A 23,945-nucleotide genomic window follows, 5' to 3' on the forward strand; every position below is an offset into this window, starting at 1 on the left:
GCCGTTCAACCAGAGTAATTCATGAAAAGGAAAATGGGAGACTATGTGAGATACATTGTTCATCTGTAACCCACAGTTTGTGTCCTTCCTTATAATAACAATCCAGGATATGGGTGAGGAGTAGACTGGCCTTGTAATACAGTTTCAAGTTTGGAAAACCTCTACCTCCATCCCTCTTACAGCTAATTAAAATGTCATATCTTAGCCTAGGACAGTGTTTAGCCAAGATGTATATCAATACAGCCATGAGTACCTGTTTAAAGAAAGAACTGGGAATACTGGTACAGTTTGAAACAAATCCAGGAGTCTCAGAAATATCTCCATTTTGGTAACAACCATTCTCCCAAACCAAGAATGAAAAAGCCATGTATGAAAATCTAGGGGTATCAAGATTTTTTATAGCATCAGAGAACTACAGCATAAGTATTGGCAGTCTCAGCTGGGATATACTGTATAACCCCAGATATTTCAAGGTTTCGTTTGTCATAGAAAATTAAAATTTACTTTGTAAAGAACATTTCTTGACTTTTGCTAGGGAGAAGTATAAGGCCTCAGATTTAGAATAGTTAACTTTAAAATTATTGATCATGGCAAACTCCTCATCTTAATAGCATTAATTAATTTAATAATATCTTTGCTTAAATCCAGTAAGTGTTTTTTAAAAAAAAATTCTACAATGTTTAAGTTGAAAGATTTTTCAGTCCTACTTCTTACATCTGTAGGAAATTTGTTTTAAATACTGTTACTTTGAAGCATTTACATTATGATAGGAGGATATAATGTATCAATGTATTAGGAGCCAAGTAAAGAAAGACTAAAACACCATAACTTAAATTGGAACTTTGATCAAGATAGAAAATTACATATATGGTATGGACTGTCAGCAGCATTAACACAGCAGTAAAACTATCCTTCAAACAGCTTCAGATAGCTAATTCATCTACTAGTCCATCTAACTCTACCCCCTCCACAGGCTGACAAGGGTGCTATCCAAACTTTGCTATGTTTCTCCTGCTCCTTTTCCTAAAGCCTAGTAAAGATGGGCCAAATGTCAGGCAACATCAATCAGTATAATGAAAACCGTCCGACATTCGGCCCGTGTGTATGGCAGCTGGTCCGACAGAAGCCGGTTGTTCGGCCAGCTTCTGTCGGATGAGCATGCTGAAAAAAACAAGCAGCTGACCAGTTCTTGATCAGCCAGACCAGAGTGTTCTGGCCGGGGGGGGGGGTGTGGCGTCCCCCTGTCAGGACACAACAGCTCAGCAGGGGAGATCACTGTACTAAGTACTGCTATTTTAATTATCTGGTGTTGGTGACACCAAGTTCAGCAGCTGTATACACATTGAGTTACACTTTTTTATAGATATTAATCGTCATACACTTTGAGTAGCGCACAAGTACCCCACTTTTTCATGTACTAACATGGGGTTGTTAGTAGTACAGCGGCTCCGACCGAAACTGTCAGTTTTTTTTTTTGTTCAACCCAGCAAAACTCATGATATGTACTAGGTTTAAGTCAGGAAGTGTATTACTGACTGGATCACCAGGTAAAAATAAAGGCCTTAAAAGGAAAACGAATGCATCCACCACATTTTAAGACTAGTAAGCTGCAATATGTTGGGGAAGATTTACTAAAACTGATGCACACAGAACCTATGCATAGTAACCAGCTTCTTCAATTAAGCTTCAATAAAACCTAGAAGCTGATTGGTTACTATGCACAGCTGCACCAGATTCTGTGTGCACCAGTTTTAGTAAACCTCCCCCATTACATTTTGGTTTTGGGTTTTAGGCACACTTTAAATTGCAGTGGGCAAGGATAACATTAAGAAGAAAATCATAAGATCAGCACAAAAAGAAAAAAAATATAATCTGTTTAAAATGTTATATTCTTGCTGCCTTCAAATATTTTTTCTTTGTGCAATCTGATCTCATTGAACAATCTGAAATTGTATTTCTTTCAACTTTTTGTACTCATGTTGGACACCGGTGACTTACTCTGAGGAAAGGCACAATTCCATCTCGAGCTATGGCCTGCAAGAGTCTTGGTGCTCCTGTTAAGCTCTGTAAACCAGCTCCACACGTAGAAAAGAAAGACCCGATCACAATGACCCAAGGCGATGGCCAGGCCAGTGTTCCCACCACTAAATTTCCATTAACAGCTTCTCCAAACCTGCAAGAGAAAAGAGACTACATTTTGCACGAGAAGATACACATTAAAGTACACAATTTTTCACTCATCAAATTATCTCTAGGACAAGGAGCAGATCTTGTCTGAAAACCATTTTCTGTGCTAAATAAAGGAGCATTCAAAACAATATCTGTTCAAGAAAAACATCACATCACACAAGAAAAGGTGCTTGCAAATATCTAGAACAGCCTTTTTCAACCAGGGTGCCATGGCACCCTGGGGTGTCTTATGTGTTCCTCAGGGGTGCCTTGGTAAAATGCCTACAAAATTGCCCAAAAATGGTCAACAAGCTAAAGAATTTATCAAGCCCGCCTTTTACACAAAGCCACAGATTTTTATTGTGCAGCATTACCACCTTGGGCACTATGTGGGTCAGCTTCCTGCTGCAGTTAACAAAAAACTTCCCTTACCTTCCCTGTCTGAGCCAAATCTGCCTTCATTTGTGTGTTAAATGCTCCTCCTCCCTGGCACTGCAGCTCACTGTGGGAGGATTTAGCAACAGAAGCAGTGAGCAGGAGTGGGTGTGGCCGGATTCTGATTGACAAGCTTGCGAATTAGCATTGACAATATTGTTAGCCACACCCCCTACAACATCTTCTATCCCAATTTCAGTGCAAGCAGTCTACATCGGAGTGGTCAAAATTCAGGAGAAGTGTGCACAAATCCAAAAAAGTTTTAGAATACTCACTTATCTTGTAAAACAACCCCTTCAATACATGCGCCAAACAGAACAACAGAGGTAATATCTGTACAGTTGTAAAGGAGACATTTCCATAATTTAAAATGTGGTTGTGAATGTTACACAATCGACTTTCATACATTTTGTTAGAAGAATATGATGTTGTATTTGAGGAGGTCCTTCTGTAAAATCTATTTTGTGACAATGCAGACAAGGGAAAAGAATGTTTAGGGGTATCTTTACAAATGATATCTTAAAGCGTTACTAAAGGTTAATTTTTTTAAAATTAAAATAACAAACATGTTCTACTTACCTACTCTGTGCATTTGCAACCAATATATCCAGCAAATTCTATTGAATATACTTTTGTATATTTGATTTTCAATCAACTTATACTGTTCTATGTTGAATTCATGGACAGGATATAGCCACCAACAACTTGGTGGGAGTGTGTGGTCAGACTATGACATCTGTGTGAGAAGAAATGTCTATATGCTATTGTCTTTAAAAGGATGTACAGTACAGGGGGTCCCCTAGTTACAAATATCCGACTTACAAACGACTCCTACTTACAAACGGAAGGAGACAACAGGAAGTGAGAGGAAATCTACCCCTAGGAAGGGAAATTCACTCCTGTAAGAGCTATTATGGGGAAAAGGTACCTCCACTGATGCTTTATCACCAAGGTTTGTTTCCACAACAACCCAAAATTTTCAAAATCCAATTGTTATTGGGACAGAAAGTGAGGTGAAATCTTCTGAACAGGAGCACACACAGCAAAACAAATGTTACAGGGGTGTTAACTCTTCCCTATGCTATCCAAAAAGCTTAAAAAAATTTTTTTTGGCTGGAGCTACACTTAAAAAATGTACCTGTTCCGACTTACAAACAGATTCAACTTAAGAACAAACCTACAGTCCCTAACTTGTTTGTAACTCGGGGAGCCCCTGTATGTACAGATTATCTACAAACTGAAGTCTTTTTTGGCCATGGCAATGGTGTTCTACATGATTACATGACTTCAATGACTACCTTTGTATATGTCAACACTTCAAAGTAACTGCTCTGTTGGGACAACGATGCGCTAAAGCCTAGTACACACTGGCCGAATGTCAGCCAGCATCGGCCCATTCAATAGACATTCGGCCCATGTGTATGGCAGCCGGTCCGACAGTTCGGCCTGCTTCTGTTGAAGGCTTCTGATGGAAAATGGTCTGCCTGACCGACTCCCGATCAGCGCTCTCAGCCAATGCTAATAACTAACAATAAAAAAAATAGTGGTGTGTACTAGGCTTTAGGGATTGTTCACACAGGTGGCCAGGTAGGAGTAAACAAACAACTTACTTTTTGGACAAACTTTTTCTTTACTCTTTTGGGCAAATTAACTTGTGTGCCTGATTTTAGATGTATCATCTTATATTAAATTTACAGATAGAGACTAATAATAATATTCTACATTTTTAAGACCTTTTGTCCTCATTTACTCACAAATTCTCCTTCCTTTTTTTACTTTTTATAGATTTAAAGAAAAGCTTTGGGAGGCATGGACACAAGTCATTGCTGATTTGTAAAGCTCAAACTGGCTTAGCATGAAAAGCACTGAAGAGCAAAACTCCACTCCATGACCCCTCCCCCACCCCCCATCCCCCGGAATCTGGGGCCCTGGCAGCTGCCCTTATAATAATCACCAACTGATGACCACCATCATGAAAGGATACAAACAAAAGATGTGGTAGCAATAGCCATTATAGTGCCTATAGGGATTGATTTTTGGGCATCACGAAGATCTCCGGACCGGTTTGATCCAGCCATAATCCCTGTAATGGAAAAGGAAAAATAAGAAGTGCAGATGCAACAATGACAAAAACATTGACTTTCAGAGAGGAGGCAGTGTATAAAATAACATGCATTTGGCATAATTTAGTCACACCCCGCTTTTCACACATTTACTCATTTTGCACCCCCAGTTGAGCCTTAATTTAGCTGAAAGTGGGAAGGTGTCTGTGCTTTGTTACGAAGCCCGCTTGCCTTCTTTCGGCTACATTAAGTAGTTCACAGCCACGTAGAGGGAGACGTTTTTTGTGGGTGAATAACATTTTCAGCGACTGATAAAGCACGCCATTCCTGTAGCTAGAGTTAGAGGTGCTTGCTTTCAAAGAATTTACTTATTAAATCACCAGGCAGAAGTGATAACATGGGTTCTCATTAAAGCTCAATTAACTCAAACTGTGAAAAGTGATTAAAAAAATATTGTCAGGCGGAATATTCTCGTGCTCAAATTACATCCTCCTACAGATACTTCTCTCCTAATCAAACGCAAGGCAGGTGGGGTCGACGTAAACCGCAAGCTGCTGAGTGTAATGAAGATGGGAACGGAGATTGTATCTCCTTGATAAGTCAAACACCCAGGAAGCCATGTCAGAAGAGGTGGTAATCAGTTACAACAACTTATCCATCACACTGTAATCCTCTTTTAACTTAAATGATATAATTGGAATAAAATGGTTTATGTAAAAGAGTTTTGAAACATTCATGGATAATTATGTAAAAGGCTCAGGGCTAGTGATGAGCTCGGGTGGGTTCAGATTTGGATATTTGCCAGGAGGCTGTGACCTGTACGGGCCAATCATCTGCAGCCAATGCATTCACCCCCTCCCTTGCTTCTGCACATCACAAGGGGCATGTATATGAGTGGCTGTGAGGCGGGGAATGCCCTGGCCCCAGATGGTTGACCTATACAGGTGACAGATTTCTGGTGGGTTCAGGTCCTAGTCCAAAAACACCCAAAAACACCCATTTATGCAGGTGAAATTGATCTGAGAAGTGCAAACAAACTTTATCAGCGCTCAGAGCCATCGGCTGCTGGTTTTCCAGCTTGCTCATCCAACAGAAGCCGGCCAAACATTTTTGTTCACAGGTTTAGAAGCAATCTAAAACACTACAAGAAAATGAACACCTTCAATACTGGTGCATCATTTTACCTAACTTCCAACAAGAGATGCGTAGCCTGATGTCCTGGGTTCAGGATATAATCTAGATCAGTGGCGCCTAGTCCATAAGGGGCACAGGGGCGCCCCCCCTAATATCTGTGCGCCGGCCCCTAATCTCCATGCGGGGCGCCGGATGCAAAGATATCTACGAGGTTTTTTTTTTTTTTTTAAAGCACATGATTAGAGCCTGAGGCTCTAATTGGCTTCAAAAAGGTTGCCCACCCAACATTGGCTATTGTCTTCCTGCTTCTCCCAGCCAATCAGGACAGGAAGTGGGTCCTAAGACTGGATTGGCCGGGGGGAGAAGCGGCCGGATTGGCAAGGATGAGAAGCCAGGGAAGCCGCTGATGGATGGGGTAAGTGCGGGGCTGGCGGACTGGTCAGCAGGTGGGGTGGGGGGGTTTCTTTGCCGCCCCCTCCAAAAATGGAGCACCAGCCGCCACTGATCCAAATAGTGCTAATAAAACAACAGATTTTAGTGAACTTTTGGCAGTTTGCACTGAAACATTTACAAACTTGACGAGTAAATCCATGAGTAGCAGCCGCTAAATGTACTAAAATGTAAATGTTATTAGGCTATTTCCTGTGCTGGTTGACTGTTATTTGTTGATTTAAAATGGGAAATACTGCATTTTGGCCACGAGATGGTGTTAAAGTATTTGTTAACCCATTTTTCTAAGTCACTGCCAGTCCCTCTATTAGAGGCTGGCATAGCACACTATGTAAGTTGTTTTAAAAAAACGAGGCTTGTAAATACCGATTTTGAGCTGTCTTCAGGGCGGCCACATGATTCGCGGCCGCTTTACAGCTCTGTTGGATGGCTTCTGCGGCAGGGGCCATGATCTCCCTCTGAAGTCAGCCGGGGAGATCACGTGGCCACTCGTCTCCTCCTGCAGAAGCTCTGTCTCGTAGCTGTAAATTGGCCGTGAGTCACGTGACCGACGTGAAGACAGCTGAAAGTCAGTATTTACAATGCTTGTTTTTTAAATCAACTTACATAGTGTGCTATGCCAGCCTCTAATAGAGGGGCTGGCAGTGACGTTTTTTTTTTCAATAATAGCGGCGGGGAAGATGGGGGGGGGGGGGGCGGCTCCATGCGGAGACAGGCAGGGAGGAGGGGGTTAGGGGGAGAGAGGAGAGCAGGAGGGACCAGCAGTGTATGATGCAGGGACGCACTCTGACCACGGTGGTCGGGGCTCAGCAGCCCCGATTTTTGTGGTCAGCGCAGAGAGGGGATACAGGAAGTGGCAAATTCAGGGAGGTTTTTTTTACAGTTTAGAGGGGGACAGATTACACAGCACGAGCACTGTGCTGTGTAATCTGCTTTAAGGGACCAGGATCTATATTTTTGGGGGGGATTAAAAAACACTTTAAGTACCATAGGAATTTTCTATGATACCCTAGGATTTTTCTATGATACGTAGCTCCTCTCTCTGATGCCCCTGAATGTTGCATGTAAATATGCGCAAAAAACACTCACATGTACATGGCCATATGAAATACCATGTTGCTGCGTATATGGACTTAAAAAAAAAATGCCAGACACCCTTAGCAGCAGCATTTTTTTATCTCATGTGCAATAGACCTAAAGTTCTGTGTTTTTATTCCTTATGGTTACCATTTTCTTTTATTTTTATGTAACATATGCATTGTTACACTTTAGCTGAAAAACAGACTGCTATCAGTATGATGATCAAATGTGAGACCTCAAGGGGCTTCTCAGCTATGACTAAATAAAGCTAAATAAGAGGTAAATAAAAGCTTTCATATGCAAACCAGGAGAACTATAAAACTGTAATGACCCGTTTAAACAGGGGTGGTAAAACAAGCGTTTGAGCCAAGAGCCTACCTAAAAGATAACATACAGCCGGAGGGGACTGCACATATGCTGAGTTAAATTTGCCATGGCTGTTTGTCTATAAAAGTCAATGGGACCACTAGTTGAACTAATGTGTATGTGTTGATTATCTGCACCACTGACTTTATTGTGTACCCAATGTAGTTATTGGAAGTAAGTGCATATGTATAACCTGTAACTAGGGGAAGCTGCATGGGGGTAGGGAAGGGTGGGGGGTGGGAGTGGGAGGTGGGGGTGGTGGTGTGGGGGGGGGGGGTTTGGTACATGTTGTACTGATGTATGTTATTGAAAATGTTAAAAATAAAAATTTATAAAAAAAAAAAGTCAATGGGACCATGATATTTCATCCGCTGACACCAACAATAGGGAATAATTCTGTCACTGATGCCAACAATGGGATACTATTCTGCTCATGACACTAACGATAGGGCACAATTCCTCCCAATGACACCAAAGTAAGGGCACTATTCCTTCCAATGACACCAAAGATAGAGCATTGTTTACTCCCATGATGCCAAAACATTTTTTACTCCCACTGGCCACAATCCGGCCCTCCTACAGTTTGAAGGACAGTAAACTGGACCTTTATTTGGAAAGTCTGGAGACTCCTATGCTACAGAATGATTGCGTGTTACTGCTTCTTCCCACAATTCAAGTCTGTGAGTTGGCCAATTCACTGAAAACAATGCCCTCCCTGTGTGGCTGATATCTTATTTTAATAGTTATCGAGAGAGAAGTAGCAATTGAACGAAGTCAAGGAGATCTCCCTCCAGTAGCAATCTCGACATTCAAAACAATAAATTGGAGGAAGAAGCTTGTAAAAATGTGATCGTTTTGTCAAGGTACTTCAAGATAAAAACTGCAATATCTCAAAAAAAAAATGCTTGCTGAAAATAAACATTTTCAAGTAGACAAAGTAAAAAAGATGTTGGTGCCAGTAAAGGAACTTGCGGAAGTCACATTGCTGGAGCACAGGTGAGTACTTGTGGACTTCAGTACCACTGAATCTTGGTGGGATATCACACATTACAATAAGTACTCAAATGGTACCATTTTTTTCAAATATGGTTGTAGCCGGGCATGGAATATAATTCAGTTTTCATAAACTGGTTTATGTAGTCATATTTAAAATACCAATCCTAGATGACTGTATAATGCACTCTTTTGCCAAAAGTATTGGGACTCCTGCCTTTACACGCACCTGAACTTTAATGGCATCCCAGTCTTAGTCCGTAGGGTTCAATATTGAGTTGGCCCACCCTTTGCAGCTATAACAGCTTCAGCTCTTCTGGGATGCCTGTCCACAAGGTTTAGGTATGTGTTTATGGGAATGTTTATTCCAGAAGAGAATTTGTGAAGTCAGGCACTGATATCGAACAAGAAGGCCTGGCTCGCAGTCTCCGCTCTAATTCATCCCAAAGGTGTTCTAACGGGTTGAGGTCAGGATTCTGTGCAGGCCAGTCAAGTTCCTCCACCCCAAACTCGCTCATCCATGTCTTTATGAACTTTGCTTTGTACACTGATGCTCAGCCTCATGTTGGAACAGGAAGGGCCCCCCCCCCCCCCAAAAAAATTTGGGAGCATGAAATTGTCCAAAATGTCTTGGTATGCTGACGCCTTAAGAGTTCCCTTTACTGGAACTAAGGGGCCAAGCCCAACCCCTTAAAAACAACCCCGCACCATAATCCCCCCTCCACCAAATGATTTGGAGGGGTGGCCCAATATTTTTGGCAATATAGTGTGGATAAGTGAGTTTGGGGTGCAGGAACTTGACTGACCTGACCTCAACTCAATAGAACACCTTTGGGATGAATTAGAGAGGAGACTGTGAGCCAGGCCTTCTCGTCCAACATTAGTGCCTGACCCCACAAATGAGCTCCTGGAAGAATGGTTAAACATTCCCATAGACACACTCCTAAACCTTGTGGACAGTCTTCCCAGAAGGTTTTCAGCTGTTATAACTGCAAAGGGTGGGCTGACTCAATATTGAACCCTGCTGACTAAGACTGGGATGCCATTAAAATTCATGAGTGTGTAAAGGCAGGTGTCCCAATACTTTTGGCAATATAGTGTAGTTGTATCAGATTATCTGAACTAGAGATATCCAGTTGCAAGCAATGAACAAGGAGCTTATCTTCAAACATAGAGATGACGGCATGGAAGAAAACTGTTAACTGGCATTTTGGCACCTTCATTGTAACCTATAACAGTACCTAACAGAACAAAAGGTGACATAGCAAAGTTGCATAAGTGTTACATAGCTACATTTATATTCAATGAAACTTCACACAGCTGTGAATGTTAAAATAGATGTAAGGACAACGCAGGGCTTTTTTTCAGCGAGAACATGGGGGAATGCAGTTCCGGCACCTTAAGCACTGAATGTATGTAATAGCAAGGGGTACTGGGGTATGCTGGAGGGTCTATTGATGCTGGCAGAAATCTATTTTTGTGTGTGGTCTATTGTTGCTGAGGGGGTCAATTGTTGAGGGAGAGGTCTATTGTTGGTGGCTGCTGGAGGGTCTATTGTTGCTGGCTGCTGGGGATCTATTGTTGCTGGGGTGTTTTTTTGTAAAGGGCAGTCCATTGTTGCTGGGGGGGGTATAATGTTGTGTAGGGGATCTATTGTTGCTGGAGGATGACCTTTGAAACGCGTCAGCCCGTAGTGATCCTGATGTCCTCTCCTTTACCATCTGGAGATTGTCGATTTAAGACTGTTCACCACGAATAGGTGGCTTTTACAAAGTGATTTTTCTTCACATGTTTCTGAGTATATTTAATTCATTTTTATGATTAAATTTGCTTAGGATAATGCACAAGGTCGGTGCGCCCTCTTTTCTTTATCTATTTTTATCACTGCCAGGATATCCCCTATCCTGGAGGGCAGCAAGGCCTGAGAAACTATCACTTGAACAATAGATCACCCAGACATCACACTTATGCGCAAGAGTATTTGTTTGCTGTAAGCAATTTTAGTACAGGAGCAAGCGCAGACAGACAAAGTTAAATAAAATGCTCTTTACATTGAGATTTACCATAAGAGCAGTAGGGAGGTGATGGTATTGTCTTTTTACTTTAATAGCAACACTTTCACATAGGGGTCTATTTATAAAATAGTTGTTGCACAAATGCCAGAAGCATTTATGCAAGCTGAACGAAAAGTCACCATATTTTTTCTAAGAGATGAATTCCTTTTATCATCAACTCCATCTAGTGACCAAAATGTAGTATAGTTCTTCCATTGCAGTATTTCAGAAAATGTTACCTGCATTTTGGCCACTAGATGGAGCTGACAATCCATACATTACTCTATTAAAAAATAAAAATAAAATAAAGCAACATTTTAATTCAGTTTGATATCTTTTATAGTTTTATAGATAGATCCCATAATGTAACTTATAACTTTGTTAGATTTAGTATGTAATTGTACCATTCCTTGTGACAGCAATAAAAGTGATAAATAAAAAAAAAAAAACAACTTTAACCACTTGCTTACAGGGCACTTACACCCCCTTCCTGCCCAGGCCGTTTTTCAGCTTTCAGCACTGTCGCACTTTGAATGACAATTGCGCGGTCGTGCTACACTGTACCCAAAAAATTTTTTTATTATTTTATTCACACAAATAGAGCTTTCTTTTGGTGGTATTTAATCACTGCTGGGTTTTTTATTAAAAAAAAAAAAGACAAAAAATTTTGAAAAATATTTTTCTTACTTACTTTCTGTCAGTAAATTTTGTAACTAAGTAATTTTTCTCCTTCACTGATGTGCACTGATGAGGCAGCACTGATGGGCACTGATAGGCTGAACTGGTGGGCATTGATGAGGTGGCACTGACCAGAATGAGAGCCGCACCGCCCCCGCCGTCATTTGACGGTGGGTGGGAGGCAACTAGTTGAGAATGTAAAAAATAAAAAATAAAAATGCGAACGCACACGTCGATCTGGCGCGCATAAACGGCGATAACACCATACATGTGAGGTATCATGGTGAACATCAGAGCGAGAGCAATAGTTCTAGCCCCAGACCTCCTGTGTAACTCTAAACTGGTAGCCTGCAAAGACGTTTAAACCATCGCCTATAGAGATTTTTAGGTACTGTAGTTTGGCGCAGTTCCACAGGCGTATGTGATTTTAAAGTGTTACATGTTAGGTATCTATTTACCCGGCATAACATCATCTTTTATATTTTACAAAAGAATGGGTATTATATTGTGTTTGTGCACACTAAAATTCATTAAAATGTATTTTTTTCAAAAAATTTGTGTTTAAGAATGGAAAATTGTATACTTACCTAACGATCATTTTCCTTTCCTGATACATAAGCATGATAGCATACACGTTTGGGTACAGGCTCTGCCCCCTGCCCAATCACAGGACCGGCTATGCTATATAAATGGGCCACTTCCCTCAAGGCGGCATTCTCATAACTATACTCAATGCAAAGCCCCAAGGAGGGAACCTATATGCAGTCATGCTTATGTATCAGCAAAGAAAAATTACCGTCAGGTAAGTATAACATTTTCCTGGCAGAAGCATGACAGCATTCACGTATGGGATGTAGCATGCCACAAACCACAAGAGAGGGTAATGCTGAAGTATTTTATAAGCCATTAGCCCTGGCTAACACAGAATGACCAAACTCCACTGTAGTCAAGGCCGCTGGATCTACCTTATAATGAGCCAAAAATGTGCGGTACGTAGACCACGTCGCAGCTCTGCATATTACTTCTGAGGATACTCCCCTAAATTCTGCCCATGAAGCCGCCAGACTTCTCTTTGAGTGAGCTCTTACACCCATCAGAGGTTCCAGACCTTTCGCTAAGTAAGCTCTCCTAATGGTTTTGACCAGCCACAAAGCCAGCGTTCTGGTAGATGCTGCCAGTCCTTTTCTCACACCCCCTGGGATGACAAACAAATTCTCAGTCTTCCTAAAGGAGGCCGTCTTCTGTAGATAAAGTTTAAAGGTACAGCCGACATCCAACTCACAAGTCAGAGTAGTTAAGTCATTTTGCATTGTTGATAAGATGATATCCTGCTTCCAATGGAATGGCTTATTCACTTTAGGACGATGCTGAGAGAGAGTACTTAACACCAATCTGTACCGGAAGTGACAACAATAAGGAGGTTTATGGCCTAGAGCTTGGATATCTGATATCCTTCTTCCCAATGGCCGTGAGAAACACTGCTTTCAATGTTATATTCCATAATGAAGATGACTGGTCAACCAGAAAGGGTGATTGAGACTTGAACTCTGAGCGTGATTACATGCAGACCCATATCCAGACCTGCCTGGAGAAAGTCTAATGCCCCGTACACACAGTCGGATTTTCTGATGGAAAATGTGTGATAGGACCTTGTTATCGGAAATTCCGACCGCGTGTAGGCTCCATCACACAATTTTCATCGGAATTTCCGACACACAAAGTTTGAGAGCTTGCTATAAAATTTTCCGACAACAAAATCCGTTGTTGGAAATTCCGATCGTGTGTACACAAATCCGACGCACAAAGTGCCACGCATGCTCAGAATGAATTAAGAGACGAAAGCTATTGGCTACTGCCCTGTTTATAGTCCCAACGTACGTGTTTTACATCACCGCGTTCAGAACGATCGGATTTTCCGACTACTTTGTGTGACCGTGTGTATGCAAGACAAGTTTGAGCCAACATCCGTCAGAAAAAATCCATGGATTTTGTTGTCGGAATGTCCGATCAATGTCCGACTGTGTGTACAGGGCATAAGACTTGTGACTCTGGTGGTAATAAGGGATCGAAAGCCTTGGGATTTGGCAAAGGTGGCAAATTTCTCTCAAACTTTTGAATTAAAAGTTTTGAAAAGTATTGTTTGTTGTAGTGGCTCTTCAGCCTTCAGCAAAGTCTCGATGACTGAGGCTGGACAGCCTGCTTTATTTAAACTTTGCCTCTCAATCTCCAAGCTGCTAAATGGAGCTTGGCTAGATCCACATGAATTACTTGACCCTGTTGAAGAAGGTACGGCACATTTGGAAGTAGAATAGGTGGTTCCAGTGCAGGAGACTGCAGCAGGTGAAACCACAGCCTGCGAGGCCAAAAGGGAATGATAGCTATCACTACCCCCAGATGCTTGCGTATTTAGGTCCCAGACCCATTCGGAGCTGAGTGCATCCATTGCCTACGCTTCTGGAAATGTTACTCTTGCTAGGAAGTATTTGCACTTGTTGACTGGAGATACCATTAAATCAAGGTCAGGGTGACCCCACTGATTGCTGATCTTGTGAAAGACTGAATAACTCAAACATAATCCGTTGTTGTCCAGAGGCTCGAATATACATGGCGGTAAGGTCTGCCAAATTCTGCTGGAACCCAAATCATAATGGGCGAGACTTCCGCTAGGAGTGTTTGGCTCCGTGTTCCACCTTGGCAACACACATATGCTACCGCTGTCTTGCTGTCCATGTGGAGTACCACCTTGGCTCCCCTGATTTGAACCTGGAATGCTTTCAAGGCCTGAAAGGCTGCTTTCAGGTCAATTACATTGGAGACTTCTCTCTGTCTGTTTTTCCATCGACCCTAGGTTAGGAGCCCATTGAGATGCGCTCTCCAGCCTACTGCTGACGCATCTGACATATTCACCACTGGTGAACCAGGATTCAGTTGGTGGAAATTTGACAAGTTCAATGACATTAGCCACCAACCGAGAGATTGCTTCATCGGGCATGGGGCTGAGCCTGTACCCATACGTGTATGCTGCCATGCTTATGTCAGGAAAAAACAAAGCGCAAATACCGTGTGACATAAACAATTGCAACATTGACTATTTGATTCTCTAGGGCTTAAAAAACCCTTATAATGTTTTGCTAGCAAAATAAATGATGACTTTTACATGTAGGGGAGAAGTGTCAGAATAGGCCTGGGAAGCAGGTGGTTAAAGCATATGTTGATAGCATTTTTATACAATTTTGCTCATTTCAATGGGAAACACATTAAAGTGATACTAAAGGAAATTTTTCTTTTTTTTTTTTAACAAACATGTCATACTTACCTGCTCTGTGCAATGGTTTTGAACAGAGCAGCCCCAATCCTCCTCTTCTCATGTCCCCTGTCTGCACTCTGGGCTTCTCCCCCCTGCTAAGTGCCCCCATAGCAAGCCCCAAGCCAGCTCTGTATGTCTACAAGACACATGGAGCGTGGTTCGGCCCTGCCCCCCTGTTCCCTCCTCACAGACTGTGATTGACAGCAGCGGGAGCCAATGGCTCCTGCTGCTGTGTCTTAGCCAATGAGAAGAGAGAGCGGGGAGAGCAGCTGCTCTTGTACACAGCGCTGGTTTGAGATCAGGCTCAGGTGTGTATTGGGTGGGGGGGGGGGGGGTAACTGGAAGGGGAGCAACACACAGAAGGCTTTTTACCTTCACGCTCAGAAAGCATGAAGGTAAAAAAAGCCTTCAGCCTTTAGAACAACTTTAAGGCAAAATGCAAAGGTGTAAATCCAACAATAGACAATTGTCACCAGAAGTGGTATCCCCATTGAGAGGTTTCCCCTTTACCTCCTGTTCCTAAGGCTGGCCATACATTATACAATTGTCTTGTACAATTTTCCTTTAGGCTCCTTTCACACTGAGGCGCTTTGCAGGCGCTAAAGTGCTAAAAATAGCGCCTGCAAAGCGCCCCGAAAGAGCTGCTCAATGCACTCCAATGTGAAAGCCCCGAGGGCTTTCACACTGATGCGGTGCGCTTGCAGAGCGGTCTAAAAAGTCCTGCAAGCCGCATCTTTGGAGCGCTGTAGGAGCGGTGTATTTACCGCTCCTAAAGTGCCCCTTCCCATTGAAAACAATGGGACAGCGCTGCAAACCCACTCGCAAAGCGCCGCTGCAGCGGCGTTTAGCGGGCGGTTTTAATACTTTTTCAGCCGCTAGCGGGGGGTTAAAACCGCCCCGCTAGCGCCGCTAAAACGACAGTAACCGCCAGCGCCCGCACGCCTCAGTGTGAAAGTAGCCTTAGATTTACTAAAACCATATCATATGAGGTCAGACCTAAACACTTTCAATTTGTATGCAATCAGGCAGGCCCTTGTACCACATAGTTGAAGGTAAATCTAAAGAAAATTGAACGTACAATACGTGGCCAGCTTAGGACAACTCAAAATGTTTGGGTTTTCCTGTCACTTGTGCACTGAATACACGGTCACCAGGACCAATAGTGGGAATAAATCTGAGAGCAAACAAAACCTCACAGAAGCTCCAGACCTTCCATAGTCTAACTAAAAAAAAAAGAAACGGCACAGGTGCAATGGCTGGAAAAGATGACATCACACTGTAGAGAGCTTTATAACTTATGCTGCCCATATACAGTATGTTATCATGTGCAACAATTATATAGTACAAATGCCTCACTGGATAAAGATTGAACCCGATAATTACTAGGCAAGCAATAAAACCAAAGACGGAGTCGACTCAGAAAACAGATGCAGCTTTGGAATATACCAATCTGTTATTTACAAGGAGCCCACAAATTATGACTACAACTTTATTTTTGGGATGAGACCTAGGGGTTGTCAATCCCTAGCCAGCATTTCATGGAAACCATAGTGAGTTGTAACTTTTGACTTGAGGAGTCACTAAGGGATACAGTAAGTGAAATACTTTTCATGGCATTCATATTTTTATGCTTGCTTTGTATATCGGCAGCATCAGCATCCCCTCACTGGCTTTTTCTTGGTGCTGGCTTCGTCTGTCTTGATTGACTGGCACAGGAGGTCATAACTCCTAAACATGCGTAGGGTTAAAAACTGAAACACTTACCGGTGACAGATGGAAAATAGATTCCCACAAGAAGGGTGAAGTAAGTCGTCATGTCACTAAATACATATGGCTGGTCCAGGTCAATAGAGTCTCCAGAGGGAACGGAATGCATTCCACTTTTCTCCACAATTAAGTCTTTGGGCAGATAACTTGACCACACATTTTCTACAGAGTAAAAGGGGAAAGTTAAAAGATAGCATATGTTGCACACTTCCATACAAAGCTTCAAATAATATATAAAAAAGAATGTACGTACAGTATATCATATCTGTTGGATTCTATCATGCATATAAAAAAAATATCCAGTTTTATATTTGGCGTAGAACATTAAAGTACCTTTGTCATCTTTACAGTCTGTTTTAAAGCCTTCAACCACAACTTTAAGGGGAGGAGCTGGATGACATCACAATGCAAACACTTTGAAGCACCACGGTAAATACTGTCCCAGAGGGTTATTATAACATTGTATTGTTTATACATGTGAATACAGTTTGGTGTGCTACAAGCACCTAAGCAATGCAAGTGTATTACCTAACATTTGTGAATACATTTATGGTAAGGCTCCATTCACACTTGTACGACTCCAAAGTTGATGACTTTGGAATGCAACTTTGACGCAACTTTGGATGGGGGTAACTTGGATATGACTTTGGCTTGGATAATGGAGAATTGTTGCACACAAGTTGCATTGTAATAACATTCAGGTACGACTTTCATGAAAATTTTGAGGGTTAGCGTTGAAGTCTATGGTGCAGCCTCAAGCTGCATGAAAGTCAGACCAAAGTAGTGCACGAAATACTATGAAGTTGCTGCAACTTTAAGTCGCGCATATATGAATGGTTATCATTGGAAAACATGGGGAACGACTTGTCACGCGACGTTGATGTCCAAAGTTGACATGACAAGTTGCACAAGTGTGTATGGAGCCTGGAAACACTATGTGCAGTGGTTTTCTCTTTACACATATACGGCTGAATGGAGGAATAATCGGGAGTAACAACATGGTGTGAAGTTGCCCAATTACATCTGAATATTCCTAGGAACAGGAAAGATCTATCCAAGCCCCCAGGGGTGGGACACAAGCGTGTTGTGACCCTACTTAGGTGTAAGGTCAAAAATCTAAGCTGAGAGTCCATCCGGTGGAAGGTGCACATATTTAATGCAGTTTTTTTGCACAAAGTGGTGAAAAAACAGTGCAAGCTGAACATTGGAAATTGATATACTTTTGAATAGCATTGCACAGCACAAGCAAATATTGATCGATTTATGCGACTTTTATGGACTATTGTGTATATTATATATTTTGGTATTGTTTTAGATTTTTTTCTTTTTTTTAGCAATATTACATCCAATCACTTTCCAAAGCTTGCCTCCTCAGCCTCCACAACATCTCTAAACTACGTCCCTTTCTAACCAAGGAAACCACAAAGCTCCTGATTCACTCCCTGGTTATCTCTCGCCTTGACTACTGCAACTCCCTCCTCATTGGCTTACCTTTAAATAGACTATCCCCCCTTCAGTCCATCATGAATGCTGCTGCCAGACTCATCCACCTTACAAACCGCTCAGCGTCTGCTACCCCTCTCTGCCAATCCCTCCATTGGCTGCCACTCGCCCAACGAATTAAATTCAAAATACTAACAATAAGTTACAAAGCCATCCACAACTCTGCCCCCAGCTACATCACTAGCTTAGTCTCAAAATACCAACCTAATCGCCCTCTCCGTTCCTCCCAAGACCTCCTGCTCTCTACCTCCCTCATCATCTCCTCCCATATCCGCCTCCAGGACTTCTCCGGAGCCTCACCCATCCTCTGGAATTCCCTACCCCAATCTGTCAGACTGTCTCCAAATTTATCCACGTTTAGGCGATCCCTGAAAACTTTCCTCTTCAGAGAAGCCTATCCTGCCTCCATCTAACAACTGCACTATTTTCTCCATTAGCTCATCCCCCACAGCTATTACCCTTTTGTATAACTTGACCCTCCCTCCTAGATTGTAAGCTCTAACAAGTAGGGCTCTCTGATTCCTCTTGTATTGAATTGTATTGTAATTGTACTGTCTGCCCTCATGTTGCAAAGCGCTGCACAAACTGTTGGTGCTATATAAATCCTGTATAATAATAATAATAATAATAATAATAATAATATGTTCACAATATATTGTGTATCGCAGCACTAATTGGATATAGATATTGATAATGTACATATATGAGAGAGCGGTGGGTGTGAGCGACACATTATTTATTCATTGGTCTAATTAACAAATTCACAAGTAGCAGCTCACAAGATTACATCTACATTAAAGCAGAGTTTCACCCACTTTTTACACTTTGCAACGCCCCCCCCCCCCCGCATTCGTTATCGCATGTAAATTACTCATGGTGCCTTTTTTTTGTGACTGTTTACCTTATTTGGCAAGCATAAAGTTCCTCTTTCACTTTACATAATTTCCACCCATCTATTGGCTCCCGGGATATGAGTGTCATCAATCCCAGGAGTCAATGGGAATCCTCCGCATGTAGCATTGCGGTATTTCCAAACCGAAAATGATGCGATGCCAGGCGGAGATAAGCGCCATTTTTAAAAAGGGCAACCAGTCTGTTGTTGCTTGACACTTTGTATGCTTTGACGCTTTATACGATATGCGCTTACACGAAATTGTGAGGTCCATGCTGGGTAGCAAGCAGCACTGTATCCCTGGAGGAACGAGTGGGCTTCAGATGCCCACACTGATAATGGGAGCTCGCTTGATGTGGGGGGGGGGGGGGGGGGGCAGAGTGAGTTTAGAAAATAGAAAATGAATTAGAAAACGTACTAGTATTATTTATTCCACAATGTATTGTATTCATTACGAACATCGCAGGGGGTATTTAAAAAAAAAAAAAAAAAGCTGGAACTCCTCTTTAAGAACAAGTAGTGTTCCTTAAATGATTTTTGTCTCATTATGTCTCCTTATTTCATAGCAATGATCAAAACTATCTATTTATCATTGACATCCCCAATGTCTGTGAATTTTTACCTCGGATAAGGCCACTGGCAACTCCTGGGATGCCTTGAACCTCCGTCACATTGTTTTGGGAGAAGTACAAGTCGCATGTGGCATTCAACAATGGCGATGAGCAGAAAAGAGCCCACAACTTGGTGGTGACAGTCTCATTTCCGGTGTCAATAAACTTAGCGCAGACATCAAAACCTTTCCTGGATAAAGTGCGATTGCCAAGGATACAGATTCTGGAAAATGCACACAAGACCTCGTATTAATTAGGGCATAACTGATAGCACAAGCTTGAAGAGCATTATCATTTAAAGAATGACATTTTGTATTTAATATTATGTGCACAGAGCCTAGGTAGCCCAAACCATCTGATGAAAGTTATTGGGTTCTTTCAGAGATTCAGATGATAAATTACAGTCCAAGTTGTAAACCTCAGATGTGAAATGTGAACAAAGCACATCCCTCTATAGTGTGTACTTGTCTTAGTCCAGAGCACTAAGTATCATTTCTGTCTGCTGCCCCTTTCCTCTGCTATTTGTATGAGTCACCTCTGACAAGTTTTCCTGACACCAAGAAAGAAAAAAGATGACGGGGAGGGATCTCCAGTACACAGCCTGTGAGTGACAGCCTCAGCTCTCTTCCTGTGTGCTTTGTGAAGGGGGTGTGTCCCTTCCCACCAATCAGCTCTCAGAGCTCTCCTCACTTTAGCTGTGCAGTGCAAAATTTCAGCTCTTTGCCCCCTGTTTTCTGACAGCTCAGACAAACTTTGTAAATTCTGGACTTTGAACAGATGTAGAGCAGAGAAGACTACAGATAACTGCAGAGCTTTGTTTAATCTCTGTTTATCACCTGAGGCCATGTAAGGGTTTACAACCACTTTAAGCCCTGATGAAGGGGCTTATGTGTGGCCTCCAAAAGGTGTTGGCTTTAGCATCAATTACTTGTTTGGAATAAAACCTTGCTTTAGTTAAAGTGTTACTAAACCCAGGAATCTGCATTCACTATATCTGGTCTCCCACAGTACACAGAACGTGGAAATGCAATTTTTTTGGTAAATATAAACTGCTAAATTCTCATCAACAAGTATATAGCAGTCTTGTGACTTCTATCGGTGTCTGGTTAAAGCTTGTAGGAGGAGTTTTCATACTGTACTGGCTGTCCTATGAGGCTGCAGGACCCCTGACCTTCTGTCTGGACAGTGCTGATTGGCCCTGTGCTGATCACATGCACTCTCCCAAGAAAAAAAAAAAAAAAACTCTTTAGCAATACACACCAAACTGAGCATGTGCAGCCTGACTCCAGTAACTCTGTCTTATCCGGACATGTTTTGGAGACAATGCAAGAAGGGGAGGATCTGTGCATACAGGATCAAACAGCTTTTTTTTTTACACAATTAACCCCTTAGGTTCTACAGTGAGTATAACAAACATGCTTTACTGCATATACAGACTGATTTTACTGTTGTGGGTTTAGTAACACTTTAACTGCTTGCCGACCAGCCGCCGCAGTTCTACTGCGGCAGAATGGCATGGCTGGGCCAAACAACGTTACCGTATGTCGATTCGCCTTTTGGCCACTAGGGGCGCCCGCGCCCTAGTAGCATGTTCCCGGAGCCGATGCGAGTACCCGGTGGGTGCAATGACCGCCGGGCACCCGCGATCGCTTGTGACAGAGTGAGAACCGGGATCTGTGTGTGTAAACACACAAATCCCGGTTCTTTCAGGGGAGTAGAAACAGATCGTGTGTTCATACTAAAGTATGAACACCGATCTCTCTCTCCTCCTAGACAGTCCCATCCCATCCCCCTACAGTTATAACACATCCAGGGAACACAGTAAACCCCTTGATCACCCCCTAGTGTTAACCCCTTCCCTGCCAGTGACATTGATACAATAACCAGTGCATTTTTATAGCACTATTATTATTATTATAGCAAAAAGTAAAAGATATTGGGGGTTATTTACGAAAGGCAAATCCACTTTGCACTACAAGTGCAAACTATAAGTGCAAAGTGCGCTTGAAATTGCACTGCACTTGGAAGTAAAGTCGCTGTAAATCTAAGGGGTAGATCTGGAACGAGGGGAAGCTCTGCTAATTTTATTATCCAATCATGTGCAAGCTAAAATTCTGTTTTTTATCTTCCTTTCATGACCCCCTCGGATCTACAGCGAATGCACTTCCAAGTGCACTTTCAGTGCAATTTCAAGTGCACTTTGCACTTGTAGATTGCACTTGTGTTTTTTTCAAAATTGTCCTTCTTCTTTTGTTTATAGCGCAAAAAATAAAAACCGCATAGGCGATCAAATACCACCAAAAGAAAGCTCTATTTGTGAGAAAAAAAGGACGTAAATTTTGTTTGGGTACAGTGTCGCACAATTGTCAGTTAAAGCGTCGCAGTGCCATTTCACAAAAAATGGCCTGGTCATTGAGCAGCCAAATCTTCCGGCCTGAAGTGGTTAAGAACAAAGATATTGCAGAGATATATTGCATTTGTTTTTTTTCCCTTGAAACGTGTTTTAATTTGAACATACGGTCCTATTTGAATTTAGGAGTGTACCTAGATGAGATGCTTCCTGACAGCAGGCTTCCTATGCCGTGGTTTTTAGGGACGATCATTTAAAGCGGAAGTAAACCCATCCATACAACAGTTACATTTCTGGCACGTGCCGGAAATGTGACACTCCCATTGGTTGTGCTCTCAACCAAACTGTCAAACCATCCAATGGCTGGTGTCTTAACTGATCACATGTTCAGCATCGTGGCAGTTGTAGATTAAACAGAGACCAAGATGGCAGCTTCCTTGGCTGAAAACGACAGCTGGGTTTTATATCCACTTTAATGCCCCGTACACACGGTCGGATTTTCCCATGGAAAATGTCCGATCGGAGCATGTTGTCGGAAATTCCGACCGTGTGTAGGCTCCATCGGACATTTTCCATCGGATTTTCCGACACACAAAGTTGGAGAGCAGGCTATAAAATTTTCAGACAACAAAATCCGTGTGTACACAAATCCGACGGACAAAGTGCCACACATGCTCAGAATAAATAAAGAGATGAAAGCTATTGGCTACTGCCCCGTTTATAGTCCCGACGTACGTGTTTTACGTCACCGCGTTCAGAACGATCGGATTTTCCGACAACTTTGTGTGACCGTGTGTATGCAAGACAAGTTTGAGCCAACATCCGTCGGAAAAAATCCTAGGATTTTGTTGTCGGAATGTCCGAACAAAGTCCGACCGTGTGTACGCCCTATAAGAGTTTTTCTTATGCTGTTGAAATTCCTGATTGACATCGGGGTCAGAGAGGAAGGGGGGCTCTGGGTGATTTTGCTGTAGAATTACAACACATACAGAATACCACTCCTGGTTGGAGCAAATCACTGCTGGCAGGGTTTCTGTAAGGACTTTTAACACACAGGGAGTGTGTGCCTCTCATTTAAGGAGTACCAGGTGGTGACAGAGTCTCTTTAACTCCAGAAAATCCTTGCAATGTAAAAACAAGCATGGTATTTTTTTTTTTTCCACTAGCATGAAATCCTTTATTTATTAATGCAAGGCTTAAGTGTGGCAATCACAGCAGTCATCTTTCATCCCTCTTGTAACCAATAAAAGATGGTTGTCAGGGTTGGTTGCTATGGATTGCAATGCAAAATCTCCCTTTGCACTGCTGCACTAAATAAGCATCTGTGAATGAGAGGACACATTTTAGCCATGCAGGTTGACTCTACATTAACAGGCATTAAATGCATAATTTATGAATTCCCTAGAGAGTGTAGAGATTAATATACTCAATATAAAAGTGGCAAATAAATTATTAACACAATAATGGTGATTATGAACGGATAATCTAATATCTCATTACAAGCTACCCATATATACCCCAGACAAATATGTCTTATGCTATATATAAATGACAATTAGTTCCACTAGTGATAATGGTGGTGTGATTATGTTTTTGATCACCTTTCTATCTTGATTTTCCCACCCAGGAGTTAACAACAGACTGTTTAGCACTGCAATTTCCTGGGCGATATCCTGCTACATAGTGTTGTCTTCAGTACAATTTTTTGCATATATTAAGTAATTATGTCAGACCTTGCACCAAGGAAGACATCTGCTTCCCTTAAAATAGAAACTACAAACAAATCCAATTACTTTAATCATAGATGTGCACAAAAGTTCTGATACTCTCCTAGGGAAATGCATTAGGCTTCTCGTGGGCACAGAAAAACAGTTTGATCTTTGTGGCAGTCTGCCACTCCGCGCTAAAGAACAGAGCAAGAATCATACTGCCTCTGGGTATAGTTACTGATATCTTACAGAATGGGAAGCGTGAGAATCTCAGTTGTTTTTTTTTTTCCTTTTAATTTAAACAGTTTCTCCAAGCAACTGCATTCGTCTTTGTTTCTAACCAAGCTATCTCTGAAAGTGAGAATCCTGCCCGGACAGCTTCTT

General features: G+C 42.1%; 1 protein-coding gene across 2 annotated transcripts in view; it reads right to left on the reverse strand.

The window, feature by feature from the left end:
* SLC12A5 (solute carrier family 12 member 5) overlaps positions 1-23,945 on the reverse strand; it is a 139,572-nt gene that overhangs the window by 36,033 nt on the left and 79,594 nt on the right. For both annotated transcript variants that reach the window (XM_073606256.1, XM_073606255.1), the window contains exons 8-12: positions 19,514-19,725; positions 16,494-16,658; positions 4,589-4,687; positions 2,880-2,937; positions 1,999-2,173 (exon numbers count right to left, since the gene is read on the reverse strand). In XM_073606256.1, the coding sequence (XP_073462357.1) occupies positions 1,999-2,173; positions 2,880-2,937; positions 4,589-4,687; positions 16,494-16,658; positions 19,514-19,725 (709 nt within the window). The remainder of the gene's footprint in view (positions 1-1,998; positions 2,174-2,879; positions 2,938-4,588; positions 4,688-16,493; positions 16,659-19,513; positions 19,726-23,945) is intronic.

The sequence above is a fragment of the Aquarana catesbeiana genome, linkage group LG12 (assembly GCF_042186555.1).
Source record: "Aquarana catesbeiana isolate 2022-GZ linkage group LG12, ASM4218655v1, whole genome shotgun sequence".
NCBI classification, from domain to species: domain Eukaryota; kingdom Metazoa; phylum Chordata; class Amphibia; order Anura; family Ranidae; genus Aquarana; species Aquarana catesbeiana.